The sequence below is a fragment of the Lepisosteus oculatus genome, chromosome 10 (genome assembly GCF_040954835.1).
Source record: "Lepisosteus oculatus isolate fLepOcu1 chromosome 10, fLepOcu1.hap2, whole genome shotgun sequence".
In the NCBI taxonomy this organism is placed as follows: Eukaryota; Metazoa; Chordata; class Actinopteri; order Semionotiformes; family Lepisosteidae; genus Lepisosteus; species Lepisosteus oculatus.
This window is the reverse complement of record NC_090705.1, coordinates 28,768,743-28,794,697: the sequence shown is the minus strand read 5'-3', so window position 1 is coordinate 28,794,697 and position 25,955 is coordinate 28,768,743. Positions and strand designations below refer to the sequence as shown.

The 25,955-nt window shown below is 38.3% G+C and overlaps 1 protein-coding gene across 2 annotated transcripts in view; it reads right to left on the bottom strand.

Annotated features, from left to right (window-relative positions):
- Positions 1-275: 275 nt before the first annotated feature.
- cap2 (cyclase associated actin cytoskeleton regulatory protein 2) overlaps positions 276-25,955 on the bottom strand; it is a 113,124-nt gene continuing 87,444 nt past the window's right edge. Inside the window, exons 11-13 of one of the 2 annotated variants that reach the window (XM_069195059.1) lie at positions 19,356-19,438; positions 11,829-11,969; positions 276-7,263 (exon numbers count right to left, since the gene is read on the bottom strand). In XM_069195059.1, the coding sequence (XP_069051160.1) occupies positions 7,180-7,263; positions 11,829-11,969; positions 19,356-19,438 (308 nt within the window). In that variant the 3' untranslated portion in view covers positions 276-7,179. The remainder of the gene's footprint in view (positions 7,264-11,828; positions 11,970-19,355; positions 19,439-25,955) is intronic. The other variant, XM_069195060.1, reaches the window with a different exon arrangement.

The window sequence follows — 25,955 nt, the reverse complement described above, 5'->3', positions numbered from 1 at the left end:
ATGAATGACAGCAATATAAACCAATTAGACACCCTTTTTTCAGACTTGGACATCATGGTCAGCTGAACAAATTTACTTTTTCGCTTGACCCAGTGGTTTAGCAAGTACATAACCACTAATGGTAAAGTATATATAACATCTAATCTTATATGTGTTGCTCAGCTTTTGATTTTTAGGTTGTATTTTTGTGTGAGATTGTTGTTATTATTGGTTTATGATGATGGTTCCTTAAAAAAGTGTCATGGAATTTTATCAAAGAAGAGCCAGGAGAGGTATTCTCATTCACTCAGTAAGGTCTTTATTCATATTGCAATATGGGAAAAAGCCATCACCCGTCTGTGCAGAGAAGTGAAAGCTGATTCAAAAGCAAGCAGGGAGAGCTCTCGTTTTATATCTTTTTTAAGCTGATGCAACACTTTAAGGACAGGCAAAGCAGTAATTTTCCATTCCTTATAGGTTTCTACTTTAAGCAAAGAAGAGCAGTTATTCAAATAGTTTCTCATACTCCCTTCTTCAAGCAGCAGAGATAAAAATTATTAAAACATCCTGTGCCCTTGACGAATTGGGTGCTATCACACTTTGTTCTAAGTATCCAGCTGCTTCTGCAGCACAGCTCTGTCCGTAAACAACATTTTTAGGATAAAACACCTTTTCTCAGTAACTTTCCATTACATTCCCTCCTTTTTATCCTTAAATATGTTCACACCACAGAGTCCTCATAGTAGTCACCTGGTGGGTCCCAGGGTCCTCGGAATCTGTTCTGAGCAGTGCATATTGATGCATAAACATTTTCATGACCATAGATCGAAGCATAGAAATAATACAACAGCATCATACAAGTCATACAACAGCACAACAGCAAAAACACAGTTTCAAGAAAAACAGTCCCCATGACCCAAATAATGATTTTAACCATGAAAAGAAAGTGGGTGTATCTTTGATGCCTCTCTCCTTATTCACACATTATTTCTTACAGCACAGGTAAATCCCTGTGGGCTGGAGCCCAGCATAATCTTAGGGGGTTTACAAGATAGGTCAACAGCTGGGTAATAAATCTACACATTGTCCCCCTGCTTCAGCTGTGCCATTTTGCAGAACAATTCTAGCTGAAGTTGTACAATTTCTCTTTGTTCCGTTCCTGCAAAACATCTTATTATGAACAAACAAACCACAATAATCATTTGCATCTAGGAGAATCACTCCCAAGGGTAACCCCCCTACAGCAGGTTGGGGCCCCGCTGTGCGAACCCAACATGAACTCTGATTCTCTCTGCTCACATACAAATGTGACAGAGCTAAAATGTATGTATTGCCATTCACTCCCTTATCAGTTGTGCTCATCAGTTCTCATTTTCAGTGATCTTTTCAGTCTGTACTTAATTCGTGTCCCACCATCATCCTGTTCTGGGCCTCTACTCTGGGCCTGCGATGTTCCAGTAGACTGAGGGTGATGGGTGCAATGAAGGTCCCATCTCACCGCGAACAATGCAGCCACAGCCTGACACACCTTCCCTGTGAAGTGTGTCCCTTGATCCTAATACAACTGGCAGGGCAGTGCCCACCGAGGGCGTATCTCTGTTATCAAGTGTTTGGTAGACACAGAGGCAGTGGCAGCAACCCACTGGGAGAACAGATTATAAGAGCCCAGGTTTCCCTTTACAATTGTCAATTTGCCAGTACATGAAAGGTTCTTAAGGAGCAGGCCTTATGTGCTGTAGCATCCGCACCTGAACTGTAGTTGAGTTCCTTTGATGAGCCTCACATCGAGATACCACATCCCCGCCCAGTTTTGGGTAACCGGCACACCATTTGACTCACACCTGGGTGTCCAACAGAGTGCATTTGTCGGGCTACAAAGGCTGTAAGGGCATGCAGGGCAGCTGGTGTGCTAGCAGCCCCACACCCAATCATCATGCAGCCCCACATTCTTTTCTAACCATGTCCATTTCTCTGCTTTAGAGGCCTCAGCCTGAATGTCTTGTAGCTGTCCCCTTTTCACCAACAGAGGTCTCACAGAGGTCTCAGACTCCTGCTCTACCAGGACTGCTCACCTGACAGCTGCATCTGCAAAGTTGTTCCCTTGAGTTACTGGAAACATTTCTTTATTATGTGATTTGCACTTTACCACAGCTTCTTCAGTCAGTAGCTGCAAAGCTTCTAACAGTTCAGAGACAAACCCAGCATTCTTAACTGGAGTCCCTGCCATGTTGAGGAAATCCCTATTCCTCCACCGCCATCCAAAATTGTGGCATACACCAAATGTATATACAGTCTATATAAATAGTTACAATTTTCCATTTAGCATATTTACAAGTTTCAATTTAATCTTTTCATTCGGTCTGCTGGTTCTACACCAGATTATTCAGAGTTTATACAGCCAGTCAGGTAGCCTGCACAACACATAAACATGGTCCCTTGGTCACCGCATTGAGGAGTCCTGAATAATAACCCACCAGATGATGCCTACCTCCATGCTCCTGCGCCAGCACAGCAGCTCACCATCCATTTCTTTCGCTTACATACAGATGATCTGTCTGAGAAGGAATTCACCCTGGCTTTATTATGTAGTTGGTTTTATACCCTTTTTTCCATCCGAAGATCTAATAGTTGGAGTAGCCTGGCCTTATGGATTCCCTCATTAGGTAAAACAATCACAATATCACATACTGTAGCTCTATTGAGGTAGTGCATTTAAATGCTATTTCATACAGAAATTCCTTATAAATGCTGCAGGGCATCCTAGCCCAATAGGTCTGGGGTGTCCCTCACCCACATCAATAGTTGAAACTGTACATCTTTTCCCAAGCATACTGTGACAGCTTGTATCTGCTTTAAACACAACCTTTGCCCCCCTACTCCTGTAGCCTCCTGTTACCCGTTAGAAAACTATATATCACATCTTTATGGTGTTTTAGTAAAAAAACAGGACAACTGTGCTCCTGTGTCCCCCAGTTACTGCACACTGTAAGATTATTTAACTTTTATTTAAATCCTGAGATAAATTTAGGAAGGCTACAAAGGGGCTTACTAGATTAAATCTATTATTTCACGTTACAGCTTCTGACATGTTCTTTAAATGTGAAATCAAGCCTCTTTCTTACAATTTCTCAAAAAAAACGCAATTTTTTTAGTAACTGCGCACCACCTTATTCGTAGTTTTATCTTTGGGGTTTCATCCTCCTTTTCCTCCATCTGGATATTATTCCAGTCCTCATTATTTTCTTGAAGGGGTCTTATATCTTGGTATAATATTTAAGTCGCAAAATAATTGCGACAAACTGGCGGCTCCTTTTTCTCCTCCTTGGGAGTCTTTTTACCTCCTATTTGCAGCGCTCGCACTTCTGCATGCATGCTTCGCAAGTTATTAAATCAAATCTGTCTCCGCTATCCGTAATATCAGGAAAGCATAGTTGTACATTCTTGACAACATCAGGTTTTAAATAGTTTTTGTTTTATTACTGTGTAAATATCTTCATTCACTTCCTTTTCATCGGCTAACCCCGAGTATACTATCCATAAAGCTATAAACCTTTCTGTTAAATCTGAAACATCTTCACTTCTTCCTGCTGACATGCTGCTAATTTTCTCCAATCAGTTTTTGGTGGGTAATGCTCTTTCAAAAATCTCCACAGTAATTCCCACCCTTCTCCCAGATTCTTTCTTAAGGCGTTCTATTTCTCTTTTTGCCTTTTCTTTTTCTGCATATATAACTTCTTTTCATCCAGCCATCGCTTTAAGCTTTTCCGTCAGGGATCTTTGCGTCTCATCCCATTCCGTTTTCTCTATGATATTCTGTTGAATTCTCAACTATTCCTCTAAAATAAAACCCTTATTTTTATACCAATGTTCATACAGTACACTTTTCTACATTCCTGTTCAGACTAAATTCCATATTTCTAAGTTTCACTTTGCATTAATCTAATTTCTTTTTTCATTCCTTTTCTGACACTCAGTCAGACATCTCTCAGAGTAAAAAAGGCTTTGGCTCCGGACCGCTTTCTAATTTCGGTGGAGATTTTTTCTTTTTAGTACACATGGCCATGACTTTAGCTGCAGCTTGCTGTTCTTTAGTTTCAAGACTAGCCTTTTTCTAAGCTTCCGATCATTTCTGTGATTCCTCTTTCCATGACATTAGTTTTCCAATTCACTTTCTTTCCATTCTTCTCCTTCTCTTCTTTCCCCTGTCCATTCTGACCACTTACAAAGATCCCTCATAGTTATGGGCCCTTATTATCAAATATAAATCATGTGCAAGTTCCCTTACACCTATTACCCTAGCTTCACAGTTCATGAACATAAAAATATTTTCTTCTGCTGGGACTCTAACCCAGACTATAATCTTTTATTTTCCTTCTTGCCGGGACTCTAACCCACCTACTCCTGCTTCTCTGCAGTTATCGTACATGTACTTGGCTGGGCCACTCAGCCCAGCTTTGCCTTTAGAGCTCTCATTACCCATTGTCGACAATGTCTTACTGTTTCTAGAACACTATCACATTAACTACTCCGCAGAGCAAAAACCACACGTCTGTGTTAAGATATGTTCGTTTCACGAGTCCCAGACTCGCCAGGTCCCAGACCTGTTAAAAGTCCCTGACTTATCGAAGAGAACATCCTTGTGGCTTGCTTTTCAAACTATTAGTTCTTTTAAGGATCACTTACTGATGTCAGACAGCTGCCAATTCTCCAGACGCGTCTCTGTAAGGATAAACAGATAATCCCCCGAGGTTCATCCAATTCACTAAAATTGTCCGGTCCTGGATGGAGTCTCGGCAGCCGTCCGCGTTCAGGTTCGTCATCCCATCCTTGTCGCCAAAGATTGTCGTGGAATTTTATCAAAGAAGAGCCAGGAGAGGTATTCTCATTCACTCAGTAAGGTCTTTATTCAAAATGCAATATGGGAAAAAGCCATCACTCGTCTATACAGAGAAGTGAAAGCTGATTCAAAAGCAAGCAGGGAGAGCTCTTGTTTTATATCTTTTTTAAGCTGATGCAATACTTTAAGTACAGACAAAGCAGTAATTTTCCATTCCTTATAGGTTTCTGCTTTAAGCAAAGAAAAGTAGTTATTCAAATAGTTTCTCATACTCCCTTCTTCAAGCAGCAGAGATAAACATTATTAAAACATCCCATGCCCTTGACAAGTTGGGTGCTATCACACTTTGTTCTAAGTATCCAGCTGCTTCTGCAGCACAGCTCTGTCCGTAAACAACATTTTTAGGATAAAACACCTTTTCTCAGTAACTTTCCATTACAAATGAAACAAGTAACAAAGGACTGTATATATACATAAAACTGTATATAGCAAAACAGTTTTAGAAACATTGTAACTACAAATTAACACAAAGCATAGTTTGGGCCAAACTTACATAAGAATATATACAACAGAACTGTGACATGTCACTAGAAAACATATTATGGGTGGCTATCTTTTATTTGTGGTTATACAATGTAGAGTATATATGCTGTATATATTTATCTATCTGCTCTTACAATTAACTAGTTATGATGAAGCAGTGTAGGAAAAACATAACATCAAGAAAATTTTAAAAAATCCAAAATATATGGGGTATTGTTTTTCTTATTTCAACTTACATCGTTCTGAAAAATTGAAAAAAAAAACAAACATTTAGAAGTCAAGATTTATAAGCAATCCTAGGAACAAGATCATGAACCAAAATAGTTCAACTGTCAATGAATATGTATGATAAATTAACAACATACATTAAAAGTGTTGTAATATGAATTACAATATGAAACAAGTCAACTAAAAAATTAGTTAAATTAAAATGTATTTTAACAATGGTGATAAAATACTTGGAATTATGCTAGCAGTAAATAAAATGAGCAGCTCCTGAAATAGTGTTGTAATTTCAGGGTTGTCTAAAGTATTTAATATGATTTAAGTTCTAAATGTTTTTAACTAGTTTGCTTTTGGGACAGAATGGAGTTCAGAAGTAAATTTGATATTTTCTGTTCCATGCTGTATGGATATATATAACTTACTGTTACATAAACATAAGGGGCCATTTTTAGTTTCACAGTATTATCTTGTATCTTTCCATAGTACTGTATTTAATTTATAGACACACGAAAAAGGGTCCACAGACGAAATATAGTTTGTTTTCTTCTCTTTTCGGCATGAAATAAACCTTTACTTGTTAATTTATAATTTATAGATGTGTTTTCTTTGTATTTCTTGCTTTGCAGAGTCTATCCCAGATGTGTTCTGCTGTTTAAGTCCCACCTACAGTATTTAGAACACGCATTTTCAATCAAAAGTATAGTTTAAAAAGCTTACAGGATTAACTCCAGTACTACATTGCACAATTCTCAACTGAAATGTTTTATTACAACAGCCACCAATCTGATAAAATAACCTTTATTAAATTGACACTTTCAAACACAGGACTTCAGAATAAGAGTTATTTTGTACATCAATAGTGTGAAGACTGACAACTTCATGACTTCATTGAACTTCTGTACATCCAAACTCACTATGATGTTAACTTTGTTCATGTTATGAAGAAGTTGCACTTGTTTTCATGGAGAATTAGATAAATCAGGTTTTCAGCCTAGATTTATCTAGGCTGTAAGTAGTTACCAAACTGACACCACAATGGAAGTAGATATGTGCCAAAGATAAAACATTGTAGAGCGCTTTAAAAGTATATTAAAACCCAAATAAAAATGTCAAATAATTGAGACTTCATAAAATATAAGTATCTTCAGTGAAGAAGACATTGAAATTGTAAATAAAAAACACAGTAAAGACATGACCTCATTTTCACATCAGGACATTGGCTCAATTATGAAGTAAATTCCCACTAAGATTGTAACAATAATCTATAAACAGGAAGTCATTTTAGACTATTCTTATATTTGTACAGCCAAGTGCTTTGGAGAGAAAGAACAAATTCTACAGTTTTCATTTGTTCATTCGAAACCTAAAAATGCAGGACAGAAAATTTACATAACAAAAAGTTTCTCATGCATCAAAAAACTTAATTATTTTATTATTTATTTATTAAGAAAGAGTGAAATGTAAATATCAGTATAGCAGTTATAAAATAAACATTTTAATATCAGCTATTAATATATTTAGAATCCTCAGATTCCAACTACAAAACTCATTCAAATTTCTACTTGAAAGTATTAATTAGAATCATAAAAATGAAATTAGCCAGCAATCTCAGTTGGTTCTGTGATCAGCTTTGATCCATCCCAGATTGTTTTGAACTGCTCAGGAACAGGAAATTCTCTCTGCAAAAGAGACAAAGTACCATTTATTAAAGGTAATACATAGTCAGCCCATCCTGTAATGATTACTTATCTTAAAAACTTAAATAAAAAATATAAGCACAGAAAACCAAACAAATCCTTATTTCTTACAAGTTTCATTATCTGTATCAATAGTGTTGCAAGTCTAGTCATGTGAACCAGAAAACAAAATGAAATAAAAGATAAACAAAATACAAATGTTTTATGTTTTTAATGTTTAACTTCTTAGATCTTCCTGTAAGGTCAGTGGCCATCTAGAATCCTCAGGGAAGGAGATGTTATATAGACGTTTATTTTTCAGATAATCTGAGGCAGGTTTGCATTACTCTGGAAAAAGTTGTGGCTGGTGGCACACTGAATCCGTAAAAGTACCACAGCTGTGTGTGGCTGTCACACAAATCATTACAGTATTAAATGTTTATTAACCCATTAGTGCTTTCTTGTGCTAATTAAACTGTATGTATACTGATAACAACCCGGTTATTGATGTCATAAACAGAGCTGTTGGACTCCCTCCTCTGGCCGTTTTCCACCAGTTGATTATTTCATCAACCAATGCACTAATCAAGCTCCCAAGGCACTCTCTATACCCAGTAAACATAAGTCTAACCTCACCCAAGGAGAAAATCAGGCGCTCCAGTCTCTCCGCAACAGGGATGATATCGTCATCAAACCAGCGGACAAAGGAGGTGCTGTTGTGGTGTGGCGTAAGGATCTATATATCTTTGAAGCCTCTAGACAACTAACTGACACTTCTGTCTACCTCCCTCTCCAACAGGACCCTACCACTGACTACCAAAAAGAAGTGGTATCCACCATTTCCCTTCTTATCAGCAGTAACGAGCTCCCCCAGGAGGCGAATCGGCTCATCATGGAACATCCACAGGTATCTCAATTTTACCTCCTCCCCAAAATCCATAAACCGAACAGCCCTGGACACCCCATCGTATCAGCCTTTCTCGACAGCCTCATGAGACCGCTGGTTGAAGATCTTCCCTCATACATCAAAGACACCAACCACGCGCTCCAACTTTTCAATGATTTCCAATTTCAGGGTACCGAATGCCACATTTTTACCATGGACATCACATCTCTGTACACCGTCATTCCCCATAATGACGGCCTTACAGCCCTCAAGCACACACTGGACAAACGCACAGTGCTTGATCCACCCACCCACACCCTGGTACGCCTTGCAGAATTGGTCCTCACACTGAACGCATTCTCTTTCAATAATCTCTTTTACCAACAGGTCAGTGGAGTTGCCATGGGCACCAGAATGGGACCCAGCTATGCCAACATTTTTGTCGGCTGGGTAGAAGAACGCTTCTTCGCCTCCTATACTGGCTATGTCCCTGACCTCTACAAACGATATATTGATATATTGATGATCGGTGCCGCCACATGCTCCAACGATCAGCTTGAATTCTTCCTGCACCATTTCACCAACTTCCACCCGTCCCTCAAATATACGGTTAACATATCTTCCACCACTCTTCCGTTTCTAGACATCCACTTGTCTATCAACTACCCCCGACTGTCCACTTCAGTTTATTACAAACCCACGGATTCACACAGCTACCTCCTGTACAGCTCATTTCACCCCAACCACACAAAAAACTCTCTTCCTTTTTCACAGTTCCTTAGGTTACAACGACTATGCAGCGACGACATCGACTTCGAGAACCAAACCCTCGAAATGTACTCATTTTTCATCAACAGAGGATACCCCAGCAGTGTGATTGACAGGGCCCTTGCCCAAGCCAACAACACCCCCCGGACCATCAACCCGACCAGGAACTCCCGCCGTAACAACCCCATTCCTTTGGTGCTTCCTTACCACCCTAACACACTTCCTATCCCCAGGACCATTAACCACAACTTTTCCATCCTACAGGATGATCCCTCCATTGGGGCCCTCTTTTCTGATCGCCCTATCATCTCATATCGCCGACCACCTAATCTGCGTAACCTCCTTGTTCACAGCTCCCTTGACCGCCCTCAACAACCATCCACACCAGGCACTTTCCCTTGCAACAGAGCTCGCTGTATCACCTGCAAGTACACAGCCACCACCACACTCATTCAAGGCCCCTCAGGACAATTCCGGATCACCCAGACAGCATCTTGTACCTCCAGCAACCTTATTTACTGTATCTCTTGCAGTAAATGCCCAGCCATCTACATTGGAGAAACAGGAAGGAGACTCGGAGACCGCTTCAGAGAACACGTCAGGGCTGTGAAGATTAAAGAACTCTCCAAGCCCATTGTTTCTCATTTCACCTCTGACGGCCACGACCACTCTAATCTCTCCGTCTGTGTTCTCAAAGATGGTTTTCCGAACTCATACATCAGAAAGACCACCGAAACTAAAATTATTCTGCAGCTAGGATCACACATTCTCCCTTCCCTTAACGACAGATTACTGTTCTTTTAAATTTTCTCCATTCATTGGAAGTTTCATTTCACACCTCTCTGCACCCATTCTGACCTCACACCTCTTGATTGGCCTCTCTTTCTGTCCCCTGCTCCCGCCTCTCACTCCTCCTCCCTCCCAACCTTTGTTCTCCCGCTACTTTACCTTTGCCTACTGCCCTGTCTCTCTCACACCTGAAGAAGGCTCCACGGCCGAAACGTTGTGTTCTCTTTCTTCTTTTTTTCAGCATGGAATAAACCTATTACTTGTTCCTTTGCAGCCTACGCATGCTGACGCAGCTACCCACCTGTATGTATACTGTACTAGCAACATCATCAAATACAATTTTTACATTTGTTGAGACAGGGTGTTGTTACCATGTTGACACCAGAACTATAAATGACATACTGTGTAGTGTGTCACAGTCACAATACTATATAACACTAATACTGTCACACTCAGCAGTTTTTAAACTATTGATATCACATTTTGGCCAGCAGCCAAATTTGAGACCCTGCAGCTCTCAAATGGCTACCTACTGAAGTTAAGCAGGGTTGAACCAGGTCAGTACCCTCATGAGAGACATCCTGGAAAGCTATGGTTGCTGCTGGAAGTGGTGTTAATGGGTCTGTGTGGGTCCTAATGCCCTGGTATAGTGGCTGGGACACTACACTGTAGTGGGCGCCGTCTTTCGGATGAGACATTAAACCAAGGTTCTGATGCGAAATGGTCATTAAAGATCCCTGGGCATTTCTCGATAAGAGAAGGGAGTTATTTCCAGGCAAATTAACCCCCCTTGACCTTTACCGTGGCCTCTAAATTGTCCCCATGTATGATTGGCTTGCACTTGCCCTGCGATGGAGTAGCGCCCCATCCAGGGTGTACTCTGCCTTGCGCTCGTTGCTTGCCGTGTAGGCTCCGGCTTCCCAGGACACCATATGGTATAAAACGGTGTGGCACATGACATGACTTATCACATTTTGCTGTTTTCCTTATGGTAAATGTTTGCAAGATATAAACAGTTATACCACGTAAGTTTAATGATCATTTGGGAAAGCAGGGGTGCTAGTAATGGCAGACTGCAACAATGACGCAAATCAGTACTATACTGTTGTTGATGTACTGTACAGTACTGTTAGGATATCTGTGAATATGATCATGTTATTCTCATGTGTCGCACGTCAGGAATTGTAGTCTATTTGTTCATGCATTTGGCTCACGTGGCCGATGTTTTAAAACTATAGTACAGCACTTGGTGAGAAGGAAATACTTCCTGTTCCATCTTAAATAGAACATTTTAAAATAAAAAAAGAAGTTAGACTATCATCAATAATCTTTAATCTCCAAAAACAATGTGCTATGTTTGTGCTGGTTTTTGCCGTTAAAAGCAGCATTCATGCAGTTTTTGTTCCCGAGATATAGTGCCTTTTTTAGGGGTGTCAGCTTCCCAGTTGCACAGAAGAACTGCACTAATCCCTTTTATTAATGCTCCAATATTGCCAGTTTGTGCCATACAATAGTACAATTAAATCTATATCTTAATGTTGTCATATAATAACATATTTTGAGTTTGTGGTTCTGCTTCATATGGTCTTTTGGTTATTTTGCATAAATACCTGTTAAACAGTAATTGAATCAGTGTATGAACTGACGATTACGCATAAATAAATAAATTGTAAATGTTTTATTATAACATATAACATTATAACTTTTTATGAAGTATATAAACTTAATATAGTCAGAAGGAGCACATAATAACTTTTCCAAAATAACCATGGTATGTAACTAAATGAAAGACTGATATATGCACACCACTATACATACTATATCACTATTTCCAGCACCACAGCAAATCGAGCTGTTGTACTCTTTGGATACTTAACCACTGTGTACTGGGTGCTGTCATTGATACTATTAAAAGCTCTGAGTGCACTGTCTAAAACCATAAAATATGTTATTCTCAGTACTTCAATAATATACTAAAACACACACCAATATCTAAAGGAATCTTTAGGAACATTCTATCTTTAGAGAGAATAATCTAGATTTTCCTTGAAATGACCTTTCATTAAACTATCAACACATAAAAATACAAATAAAGTGGGTTATTGTGAGATGCATTTAAACTTACATAATCACCATCCAATGGCACCAAAATGTTCATTTCTGAAGACTTGGCACTCACAATCTCACAGTTCAAAGATTCTTCACTGAGGTACACGTGGCAGCCTTCTGTTTTGTTAATAGAAATTAATGGCACCTTCCCCATTACCTGTAGGATATAATGAATGAAAAAAACATAATCAATCTTTAAGGAAAATGTGGTATAGCACGTTGCTTTAATTCTCAAGTAGTATTTATACTGCTACTACCATTGAACTGCAAAATCCCAAGTTTGCACCTGGAGTTCGCTAAACATTACTGGAACTTTGATTGGAACCAGGTTCTATGGTCAAACTAGACAAAAATAGAGCCTTTTGGTAATAAACACCAGAGTTGGGTTTGGTGTAAAAAGAGTCAAGGTCATGCAGAAAAGAACCTAATACCCAATGTTAAGTACGGTAGTGGATCTGTGATGTTGTGGGGCTGTTTTTCTTTCAAAGGCCCTGGGAATCTTATTAAGATACATGGCATCATGGACTCTATCAAATAGATAGATATAAACAAGCAATTTTATATCAAAATCTCGCTGCCTCTACCAGGAGGCTAAGACTGTGTTGTGGTTGGATCTTCCAGCAGGACAATGATCCAAAGCATACCCCCAAATCCACACAAAAAGGGTTCACTGACCACAGAATCAAGCTTCTGCAGTGCCATCCCAGTCCCCTGACCTAAGCCCCATTAAAAAACCATGGGGTGAGCTGAAGAGGAGTCCACAAGCAAGGACCAAGGACTCTGAAGGATCTGGAGAGATTTTGTATGAAGTAATGGTCTCAGATTCCTTTAAATGTGTTCTCCCACCTCATCCAGCATTATAAGAGAAGACTCAGTGCTGTTATCTTGGAAAAGGGAGGGTGCAAAAAGTACTAAATGCAGGGGTGCCAATAACTGTAATGTGTGAAATGGAAATGTAATGGGTAAATTGATTCTTGAAATGTAAAGAGCTTTAGAAAAATATATAACAAAGATGTAACTGCTGGGCTACGTGCAGGTTGTCAGAAGACAGTTTGTCAAGACGGGACGTACTGTCTAGATGACCAAATTAGCGAGTGTAACTGCTAAGCTTTGCAGAATATGTATTTCTATGCTGTAATCTTTCTTGTCCTAAGGAAAGGGGAAGTATTAGAAAAGTGCTGTATTTTTCCACTGCATACAACATCTTTATAAAAAGTTTGTACTGCCTGTAGCAAGTTGAGTCTCTGGCACACTCTGCAGAGTGACAGCAGGGCTCCCAATATTGCAATATTGAAACAAAGACCTCACTCAGGTGAGAACTCTCTCTTGTGGCTTCCTTGACATATAGATTTCCATAACATGTGTTTTTGAGAAAAAGGTATATTTTCTCATATGAATTTTTTTTATTTGAATATTTTTACCACACTGAAAGTTTAGGTTTATCTCATATTTTCAGTGTAAGATCAAGCTTATAAACAACAAATAATTTTTTTTGCTCATCATGACCAAGGGTGCCAATACTTCTGGGGGACACTGTATATGTTCTAAACACTGCATTTCCAAGCCTGGGTTTTATCACTGGCTAATTGTGACCAGGATTCCCCAAGCAGCAGCACACAAGTAGGTGTGTGCTATATTAAACTTATAAAGGGCTGAAACAGTTTACAAACAACATAACCAAAACAGCAGAATAAACATTTGCCTTCATCTTACATTTCTGCCATATTGTACATACAAAATGAACTATTTACACTATGTCAGCAGGTATGGAGGATCATGCAAAAAAAAACAACAATTGTCTGATAAGAAACACAACAAACAACAAAAACGTCTACACATAAATATCACTGCATATTTTCTCATAAACTAGAATCAGAGATAAATTGAATCCATGTTTCCCAGTATTTGCTAAACCTCTCTGCCTGCAATCTGAGAGAAAGTTATTTTTTTCCATTATGTAGATCTCATTCACAACATTAACCTATGTGTTGGAGGTTCTTTTATAAGCCATTTTCATGTAATTACTTTTTTACAAGCTGCTAGAAGAAGCCTTAATATATATCTATCCTTTAATTCAATATAAGTCGAAATTGCCCAAGTATATACAGTAACAGAAAATTCAAATGGTATATTCACAATTACTAAATTATTAAGAGTTAAATTTATAGATTTCCAGTTTTGGTGTATTTTTGGGTATGACCAAAATATGTTTGAATGTGTCACATCTTGCTCTCCACATAATCTCTAACAATCTTCCTTTTTGTTTGGCTTATATTTTAGGGCTGATAAACCTTGTCAAATTCTTCCAACAAACTCTCTCCAAGTCTGTGAACTTGTAGAGCCCTGTTGAAATCTACTCATATAGTTTCACTGATCCATAGAAATTGTTGTGTTGGTTTCTTTTTCCCATTTTGTTTTAATATATTCCGTTGAGTCTTTTTCATATATTCAATACTACTGTACCGCTTTGATATAATTTTTTTTCAATTTACCTTGCTGATATACAGCTACAGAGTTATCAAGCAATTTATTACTTTCTTTTTTACGTGGCTGCTTTCTCCAGCTATTTACAGTATATGTCTAATTTGAATATATTCATACAAATCTTCTTTTTCCAGATTATATTGTTGTGATAGATCTTCAAAGTTTTTCAGATGGTCTTGTTCCATCAAAGTACATAATCCCTTTTGTAGCCCAAATCTTAAACATTGAGTGTCAGATTGTGTCAGATTTGTGCAATTTCCCAGAGGGGAAATCTCAGTCAGAAACTATCCATCTTAATAGTTTTACCTCTCTCTCCAAGTCACAGGTTTTTATTATCTTAAACCAAATTTTAACTGGTAAAGTTATCCAAGGTGTAGCCGTTTTATATATAATTTTTTGCCAAACATCTATCTTCCAGGACCGTCTGTATTGGGAATTCACCTATAATTAAACACTCCATCTCTTTCCTTTTTGCAGTATAATATCCATCACACCAACATATTAGTGTTCTATGGTGAGCTGCTTGGTAGTATGATAGGGCTAATCCACCCTTCTCCCTGGAAAACTGTAGTGTTTTAAACCTAATTCCTGGTTTCTTTCCATTCCATATGAATCTTTCATTCAAATCATGTATTCCCCTTCATTAAACTGTTCTGATGAAATTTCCACTGGAAGAGACTGAAAAAGATATAGTAATCGCGGCAGAATGTTCATTTTAATGACTTCTACTCTTGATCCCAATGAAAATGGTAGCAGACTCCAGCCAGCCTGATCATCTTTTATTTTACATATTAGAGGACTGAAATTAAATTTATACCCTGATAGCAACCAAAAGATCCATCACTCTGACAAATGATTCATTGGGGTCATCCAAATATAGCAGGACATCATCTGCATACAATGCAATCTTATGTTTTTGTCCTTTAATTTCTATACCTTTAATTTTTGGGTCTTTTCTAATCCACTCTGCTAAGGGTTCTATATATAGAGAAAAAAGAGGTGTCAGGGGACATCCCTGTCTTGTACCTCTTTTCAAACAAAATCTCTTAGACAGATGTCCATTGATTTTGATTTGTGCTATAGGATTTAAATAAATTGTTTTTATTATGTTGATAAAATCGTCAGTAAATCCAAATCTCTCCAATGTCTGATATAAAAATTCCCAATTAACCCGATCAAAGGCTGACTAAAAATTGCTTCCCTCCTTTGATCATTAATATGCCTCATAATATGAAGGGTACGTCTAATATTGTCTTGTGTTTGTTCTGAATGAAACCAGTTGGATCTTAGTAATATTCTGAGGTCATATTTTCTCTAATCTTTTAGCCATTATTGAAGCATAGTCTACATTAAGTACAAAAATTGGGTGAAAAGACCCACATCTAGTTTGATCTTTTCCTTCTTTTGGGATAACAGAAATGATAGCTTCATTCCAAAAGGGTGGTAAATCCCCTCCACCTCTCATCCAGTTGCAAGTGGACAGGAGCAGGGGAGCCAACTATTTTTTGAATGTCTTATAAAATTCACTTGGAAAGCCATCTGTCCCTACTGTTTTATTAGATTTAAGATCTGAAATAATATGATTATTTCCACCTCATTTATTACTCTAGTTAATGCGTTATTTTGTTCCTAATTTAAAATAGGAAGGTTAAGTGACTCTAATACAAGTACTATATCTTATTAATTTTGAGTTTCAGAATTGGAATATACGTGTTTATAGTATTCTGTAAAGATTGATTGTATTTCTTTTAATTTGGATTGTATTTGGTCAGTTACTGGATTAACTATTTTGGAGATTATTGATTTAGACTGTTGTTTATGTAACCTTCTTGCAAATATTTTTATTGATTTAGCTCCTGATTTATACTAACTTTGTTTTAGAAAGTTTAGTTTCTTCCTTTATAATTTGTAATTTATTTATTTCTTCCCTAATTTTCAGTTATTGTTTACGTATTGTACAAGTGGGTGTTTTTTATGTTTTTGTTCTAGAATTTTTAATTCAGATTGTAATTCTTTTAATTTAGCTTGTCTTATTTTCTTTTTATATGGCCAAATAGAAATAAGTTTCCCTCTAAGTACAGCTTTGACTATATCCCATAATATTGCTGGGGAAACCTCTCCAGTATCATTAAGCTGCAAAAACTGTACAATCTCATGCGTAATTTGATCTTTAACATCATTATCATTCAATACACGATAGTTAATCTTCCTAGCCGTATTATTTTTTTTTACCAGATTTAAGTCTAAAGTCAGATAAACTGGTGCATGGTCAGACAAATCCAAGGTTCCAATTTCACAGTCCTTTACTCTTGATATGTCTAATTTATTCATAAGAAAGTAGTCTATTCTACTGTATTAATTATGAGATGCAAAAAATGTGTATAATCCATTCCTGTAGGGTTTAAAATCTCTCCATACTTCAACTAGGCCTAAATCTTCTATACCTCTATTCACATACTTCTCTAAAGGCTTAAGTTTCCTTTTACAATTCTTAGAGGTATCTAATTTTGGATTTAAATTGAGATTAAAATCTCCGAATATCAGCACTCCTACTGTTTCTGCAGCTATCAAATCAAACACTTTTTTGAAAAAAAAGACCACTTCCTGGTGGTGCATAGATATTAAACAATGTAATTAAAGAGTTTTCTATCTTCCCTCTTACAACGATGTATCTACCATCGTTGTTGTTGATCTCTGATAAATACCGAAAGCTAACTGTTGACAGAATGAGTATAGCTACTCCCCTTTTACGTCCCGCTTTATGAGACGAATAGAACACTTTATCAAAACCCATCCTTTTCAATTTAGCATGTTATTCATCAGATAGATGTGTCTCCTGGAGAAACACTACCTGGGTCTTATCTCGCTTAACTTTTATTAGTGTTCTACTTATTTTTATCGGATTATGTAGACCATTTATATTAAAATACATTACTTTAATATTCTGTGAAGACATCACTTAGATGAAGAATTCTACATATAAACCTCCCAGTCTCTCAACTATGCTGCCATTTTAAACTATTGTACAAAAACAATCATAAACAAAAAAGAACAACAACTTTTATTTTTTTAAACTTCAGAGCTTTACGTGGGGATTCTAGAATACAACCCCACCCTTTATGCCCCGATATCTCAGGGAATTAGGGAATTAGGGAACAAGAATAAAATTAAACCTCTTCTTTTATAAGAGGACCCTAAATAAATATACTACTATGTTTCTTCGCTTCTCTCCGTCTCTAATCTATTTGAATTTATTTAACAAGGACATTTTTATCATACAAAAAACTAACATTATATTAAATCTTAATTTGCAAGATTAAGTTTATTATTATGTATCTACATCAACCAAATTTATATTACAAAACACAAATAACTCCATAAATTTCTTACTTCACAACTAATTGAATCTAGTACTTTTGGAAGGTAATGAAAGGGGTGGAACCTTACGGTGAATTATAACATTAATCCCATAGATAAAACAGGCGCTTTAGTTGTAAGGCAATACAGTCTCTGTCATCTGGTGAAGTTTGGTGGCAGAAATCTTGGTCTGGGCTGGGGGTTCACTGGTTTAGGGGCAAGAGCTCTGTGAGCTCTTTCAATCTCTAAATCAGTCTCAGGGGGGAATTCAAATTGTTCTCTAATACATTTTTCAACGAACTTGGTTATTGACGCTACTTCGCTCTCCTCCGGGCTTCCATAGATCCTCAGGTTCTGTCTCCTCGACCTGCTCCCCAAATCTGTTATTTTGGCCTCTAACTGCTTCTGTTTCCGGAGCAGGTCTAAAAGCACGCCATCTGTTTTTTCACCCCACGCTTTGGTATGCTCAATGCGTTCATCCATTTAGTTTACCCTCTTACTCATTCTGTTTATCTCTGTAAATTCCATCAAGGTTTTGTTAATATACCTTCTGAAATCTCTCAGTTCGTAAAAAAAAAATGTCGAGGCTCACAGGGGATTCATGATCTTCACGAAGTTTATTGGACTGGCTCCTTAAGCCCCGCTGAGCAGGCAAAGTATTGCGTTCTCCCCGTTCCTTTTCAAAATCCTTTTTCAAGTAGTTTTGAGTGTTTTTACGTCCTTTTCCTCATTTTTCCATTGTCACCCAACACTAAGTGTTTGTTTTATATTATTTAAGACACAATTTTAACAAAGTTGTTGGGTTTTTTAAAAGATAACCAAGAGAGCGAAAAAATGAAGCCGCCATTGCTCACATGACTTCACTGGAAGCTGCCAGATGTACTTTAAAGGTCCTTAGCAATAAAACCATAACACCTTAAAGACCTATCTCCAGGAGAAAATATTAATTCCAAGTAGAACTGTGGCAGATTAAAAGGCTTGGGAGAAAATGGAGAAACAAGTCACTGAGAAGAGATGGTAGCAGCATGATGATTGGTATCTTACTAACCAAGGAGGCATTTCTCCAGATGCCTGGAGAAGCTGAGGGAACAATATGAAGGAATTAATTGGGTATAATCCTGACAGGAAGGAAGTCTGTCCTAAATCTGTCACTTCAGATATACTGTAAATCCCATTCATGAAATGAGGCTGGTAGCAAGGGTGCATTCTAGATATGCTAAGTTATAAATAAGCCAAGAATCTGTAGGGGAGTGCAAGTCCTGTAGAGATGGTTGGTTTGAAATGTGCTACATAATCAGAGATGATTGTGCTGACAGGTTATCTCTGTGACTCAGATCCATCTCAGGTATAGTTGTAGCAAAGGTATAGCAAATTGGCTGTATGATCACTGGGAATTAGAACAGAGAAGGAAAGAGAATCTGAGGCATATGAGTTATATTATATTATTATATTATTACAAACTCCTGAATTTTGGTCCAAGCTAGGGTGGTCATGATTAGGGTTCTGTGAATAAAAAATAATTAATCTACCAATTATCTACCATGTCCTACATAGTTTAGTATTGTAAATGAAATGAGTGTAAATACAGTTATTGTCACATGATAATGATAGCATCAATAATCACATAATGTCACAATATCAATATTTCCATTCATATCAATAAGGTCTTTGAATGAGGTTTTCAGCGGCCTTTGAGATTTACCTGTATTCTAACATCTCTTGAGTTTATTATCTCCACAATGCCAACCACATTGTTAAATATCAGGCCAAGCTTCTGGCAATTGTCTGAAAAAATAGAAGAACAAGGTATAAGTCATGGATCAAGTAACAGTTTAATTCATTCTTTGACTGAAGGTTCCATTAAAGATAAATAATTCATAGAGCTTCTCTTTTGCCTGTGTAAGAAAAATTATTTTGATTAATTTATTGGAGATCTTAAAGATGACACAGTACTACATACTTCAAGAATATAAAAAAATTATAAAAAGTAAAAAAGAAAACAAATTTTACTGAACAGGTTGCTCACAAACTTACATAAGCCAAAATGTATGCAAATCAGAACATACTCTTAAACATTATGTTTGTTTTCAACTGTTATTATTACTGCTGAACTGTAATAACAGAGAATTACACCATTACAATATTAATAGTAAAATAAAAAGTAATATTAATCACTACAGTATACACTACAGTACTTTAATAATAAAACTACTCTTGTAACACATATTACTCTTGTATCAATAATATAAACTAATTCTATCACGCTTCTTCACTGCACTTTCACATCACTACTTTTCAGCCACACACAAGGCAATCTGGAAAAAGAATGAGATCACATTAAACTCTGAGTCAGCTTTACGTAAATCAGCCTTATATAAGTTGAGTGGTACCTTTATATAAAACTTACACATCAAGCAAAGAATTACATATCAAGAAATCGTAAATACATGTATTTTTACAATTATTATCTAGAACAGGGGTTCTTAACCTTTTTGAAAGTGCAACCCTTTTTTAGGGTTAAAAATATTTTGCAACCCCCCCCAACAGATTTAAAAATTGTCACTTTGTATAAATTGTAAGCCCACTCACTTAATGGGATGGTTGAGCATTGTGCATTGATGCACAGAGGTGTTCCAGACATGGCTTAGTAGGGCCGAGGATGTCACGAATCATCTTCTACCCTGAGATGGGCTCTGTATCTGTTTTGAAGGTAAGTATGTGTAGAAAATACAGACTCACATAAAATTGTCGATGCGAAGGGGATAAGTTTTTTAAGTGCCAAAGTCTTCAGTCTTTGAAATTCAGTTTGTACTGAAGTCCAGAAGTAGGCCAGAGGCCTCTCCATGAACCTCTGCTTCAGGGCCAAATCAGTGGTCAGATAATCAAGATGAGCCCGAATAAGCACACACAGGTCAGCCTTTAAAACAGTACTTTCATTCAAAGTGCAGAGAAAGTTCTCGTCGACCAGCCGAGTTTGCCACAACACAGATTTCTACAATTTTGTTGGAGAAAAAGATGACGGATGCATTTCCCTTGCAGGCCCGCATTCAACTCGTTAAGACGTTTACAAATCTCAGCCAAACAGGCCAGCAGGACAAGTCATTATTTTCGGCAGAGTTCTTCTCAAATAGAAATGTTCTGGGCCCCTCTCAGAGTTTGTAAAGTCGACTCAGTACGTTACCCATGGACAGCCATTGTACTTCACTGTGGTACAACAGCTGATGATATTTAGATACTCCCAACTCTTGACAGAGAATCGTGAAAAGTTCTGCACTTGTTGCACTCGCCTTGATGGAATTTACAGTATGAACAGTTTCATCCTTTACTTGTTTGAGTTCGTGACTAGCCCACTGTGTTTGCCAGTCATAGCTCGTGCACCGACGGAGCAGATTCCCACACACTTGTTCTAGTCATATAAATTATTTCATGCTCACGTATATATGTGTCCAGCAAAACGAAAGTTGATCACCAGTGGCATGTGGGGAAAAGGAAGAAGGAAAAAGAAAATTAATTTCTTCGGGACATCAGTGGTCTCAATTGTAAAGAAAAATACAGACTAGATCTTAGTGATCACCTGGTCTTCCACGTATCTTGAAATACACCCAATGCAGTATCATTTGAGATTGGTATCAATGCTAAATATTTAAGAACTGTTCTAGGTTAATGTAAGAAAACCGGCTCAGGGACGCCAAATATGTAATCATAGTGGCTCTCTGAAGGCACCAGTTCTGTAGGGTTTAGGCATTTACTGAGACAATTAATTGTAGCAGTAAATCACAAAGTTGATTCTTTTTGATGGCTTTCCAACCATGCGACATAACTCAAACAACGCACACACACAGGTACTAATACACGAGGATACATTTATTAATACATAGAATATGCATATAAACCTAACAGATCTTCTCGAGAGGGTTATCAGAATACAAAAGATATATATTCAGTCAGTTACAAAGTGTTACACATATCAAGAGGACATACGTTCAGTATATCATTCATTAAGACCGTTTCATAAATGAACTTGGTTATAACTTCTACATTAGATACTCAAAATAAGTACATAACTCTTAGGAATTAAATTGATATCAACTGGTTGGGATAACAATTGAATTCTCGAGCTGTAATGCATTGAAGTTGAATACTCATCCAATCTCTGGGGATTCAGATCTCCTGCGGGCACAAAGAAACAGTTGCAGGCTTGTTGCTGTCCAATCCGCGCTCTCTGGCTTGGTGCCAGGCTGTGCTGTACGGCTTGCGACGGTGCGCTGCTGATGCTCACTGACCGGCTAGTTAGTGTTGTTTGTGCACAGGAGAAAAGATGACTGTGGGTCCCAGCAAGTCAGGAAGAGGACCGGTTCGTTCCTGATGAAGAGCTAGTTCTGAATAGTGATTCAGCTGTCCACAGTTCCGACCTGTTCACGAGGCCTGCTGCTGGTGCTAATCTCGGGTGGATCCTCTGGTTACTCTCTGGCAACCTCCGCTCTAGACTCTTAGAACAAAGGAAAGTTCTGGCACTCGGACACACTGGCCGTTCCGTGGTTGTCCGGGCTGAGTCTCAGGATGGTCAGGAGGCGCGCTGCGAGAATGTCCTGCCCTTGGGAGCCTTCTGCTCCTGGGGCGCCCTGCCCTGGAATTCTCCTTTGAATTCCTGTCACGCCCGACATCCCTCCCTAGAGGGCGCTCCACTGCTCTCATTATTGTTCGTGTCATTTAGCTCTCCAGGTGTACCCTTTTAGTGTTATTATTTAAAGACCAGCTCCTCCAGTCCTCGGGGCTCATCATTAAGGTAAGATGTCGCGAGGCTCGCCTAGCACCAGGAAACCCTACGTCTGTCTCTTGAGGGCATAGGCCTCATCCCCGACACCTCCCGTTTCCTGAGCCCGGGGTCTGGAGGATCTCGCCCCGTCACCCTTGGACCTCCATGTTTCGTTTGTCCGTGTGCTCCCCCCTCCCGGGGATTTTAACTTTGTCGCGTCCCAGGATGGATTTCCAGTTGATGGACTTTCGGACCGTGCTTTGACCTGCCCTTGGACCCGTTTGGATTTGGATGCCGTTTTGTCTTCCCTGTACACTGTCTCACGGACTGTCACTATTATTTTGTGCACTATTAAACCCCTGTGTGTTCCTTTTTACCACACCTCTTGTTTTCTCCAGCTCTTACCGCATCGCATAGGGTCTTCTACAAGATCTGACACGGATTCCAGTCCGTGTCCGTTACAATTCCCTTTAGAAAAGTCTCAGAAGTCTCTCCCGAATCTTACTGAATCTTACTGAATCTCTCAGGCTCTCTGTGTTGCCTGTTTTTACCTGGAGGAACTTCAGCTCGTTGATTGGCTGAAAGTTCCATGGGCATCAGAGTCCCACGTGGGTTACTCGGCCCTACCAGTCCCTGATTGGTTGATCAAGGTGAGATATGAGTCACTTACTCCTGACACTTAGGAATGCAGTCCAGATGTCCAACTGGCACTCCCTAGACAGATAGGCACCAATGGATGACCATTGATCATGATAGCCAGGCTTAGCTAAGTGCATTCCCCTTTGGGAGCTTGTTTCTTATCAAAAGAAAACATCTTAAATCAGCCTGCATGAATAGTTTCTCTGTGGCTGCACCACAGAGATGAACAGAGAAATGGGACCTCATTTGGGAAGCTCAGAAACACTTAATTCTGCCTTATTATTAAGCCTCGCCGCTACATTAATTTGAGAAAAATTCTGAGACAGACTCCTGAAACAGAAATGGGTAAAAATGCAAGCTTGTGGATTTCTAAATAGCCCCACACTATTTTTGAAGAACCTTATTTACCATTGGCAAAAGAGCTGACACGTATTATGTGTGGAGAAAAAGCTGCTAAACAGCTCGACCTGCTTCCCCCTCTGAAAGACACAGTCACTTATAGAATTATTGAAATGGTGGATGATATCAAAAGTACACTGATAGAGCACATTAAGATGAGCAGATGCCATTCACTGCAATTAGATGCGTCTGTAGTCGATTTGGCCAGTTTGCTCATTTACGTTAGATACGATTTTCAGGGTACGTCCCATGAGGACTTTCTGTTCTGTAAGCTGCTACCAAAAGGAACTACAGGAGAGCACATATTTCAGCTTGTGAATGAATTTATCGAAGAGAATGGCATAGACTGGATAAAATGCGTCCGAGTTTGTACAGACTGTGCTAGAGCAATGACAAGCCGACACAGCGGTGTAGTGGCACGAATTAGAGAGGTTGCTCCAGAAATGAATGGACGCAATGCAACATCCACCGCGAGACCTTTGCCATCAAGAAAATGCGTGACGATTTTAAATCTGTTAGACTCTGTTGTGAATTGTATTAAGGCTCGAAAAATGAATTCACATCTACTTTGCTCGACTAAACAGGCAAACCCCTCTCACTGAAATGGTGCTTTTTTATTGTTTAGTTTTATTTGATGTTGTTCCGTTTTTTTTTCTGTAAAGCGTTTTGAGAAGCAACCTCAAAACGCTTTACACTATATCAAATTAAGTTTATTATTATAACATTCATTATTTGTGTATGTGAGTGTGTGCGCACATGTGCGCTCATGTTGGTCACTGAGAATTTCTGGGGTTCCTCTGAGAAGATGACTTGTACGTGGTACTTGGATGCTTTGGTTTGATCAGAGGTGGTACTTGGTCCAAAAAGTTTGAGATCCACTGCCTTAGCCCATGATAAGACAAAAGTCTGACCTAATGTGTGTGGCTTCCAAGTTTTGACAAACCAATCTAAAGACGCCTGAAGTGCCTTCTGGTTCACAGGGTAGATTGTTGGCTTCTTAGCTCCTGTAGCTTTCATTCAAAAAACGGTCTGGTCTGCAAGTGGCACAGGAGTTTGGAGGGCTTGAGGCTTTCCTTAGCCAACATTTTGCCACAAATCACACATAGTGGTCATGCATCCTCTCCATCACTTGTTTGTGTAAATCCATACTTTAGGTTCTTTTTGTTGTATTTTCTCATTTTCTTAGTTTTTTTCTGTTCTGAATTTTCTGCTGCGCGCTTCTCCACATCTTTAGCTCTCATTCTTCCAGTGCCACCTATTAAAAAACGCCCAATTCCTAGGCTAATCACGACTGCTTTGCGCAGAAGAAAAAAGTGCTACCAATATAAATGGAATCATGGCCCACCTAATGGAAATTAATAAATGGCATTATGTTACATTTAGGTGGTGCCACACTCAGCAAAATTATTTTCTCTGTTTTTTCAGAACAATTTACTTTCACATCTTTATAGGGACCCCCGAGTTAAGAACCCCTGATCTAGAATAACAAAATGGTATTAAGAAGGCCACTGAAACATACTACTTTCTAAAACCACCAAGTAGAGCAGTGAATGTTTAATGTGGCGTGTAGAAGCATTTGGGCTGTCGCCAAATGAATCCCAGTCAATGAATAGCCCCTTGAGACAATCTATTTTGAATGATAGAATTTAAGTTGTATACTGTTTAATCTTTTATTAATTTTAAACTGTGCATGTCAAAAATGAAGTTAATTAAAAAAGAAAGTTAATTCAAATTAAAAAAAAGAACATAGGGTCATTTTACAAAAACAAAATTACTCAGTTGGATATATAAAAATAGTTTAGTATTATACTGTAGCTTGTTGTGAACTTGATGTACTTCTTTCAGGTTTACATTTGCATTGAAATAATCTATATTTTGTCTTAATACAAATTTCAGCAATGAGTAATCAGGAAGCAATTTAAATTTACATTTTGATTATGAAGAATATATGTCTCACATACTGTACTGATTGGCTTTTAAAGCCGTGCGATCATACATATGCCATACGTAGATGTTAGTCGTAGCTAAATTTAAAAAAAGTACACAACTATATCCCAGACTTCTTCAAAACATTTAATGCATCAGTCTTGTGCTTGTTCTTACTATATAAAGTCTATATTCTTCATAAAAAAGCGATACTGTTTTAACTTTTTCTAAGAATGCCAGGGAATATACAGATGCAGCCATTCAAAATGCACGGTACAAACCCGCGGTACGGGAAAGCACCGCAGGGCGGTAAGTGATTGGCTGGCCAAAATGACCGACAGGGGCACTCGTGGTGCATTGGTCGGTAGTGAAAAGATTTAATCATTTAAACTCTTTACTGTGCACATTTTAATCCACTTAGTATTGAATATTTATATGAAATTTTACCACTAAAGGGACATTTTAGTAGCTGAGCATAAAAAGAAGAGGAGCATAATGCATCTGAAGGTCATTTAGGAACATAAACATTACTGTATGTAAACTGTACTGTGTATGGCTGGTAGTTTAAAGAAAAAATACACA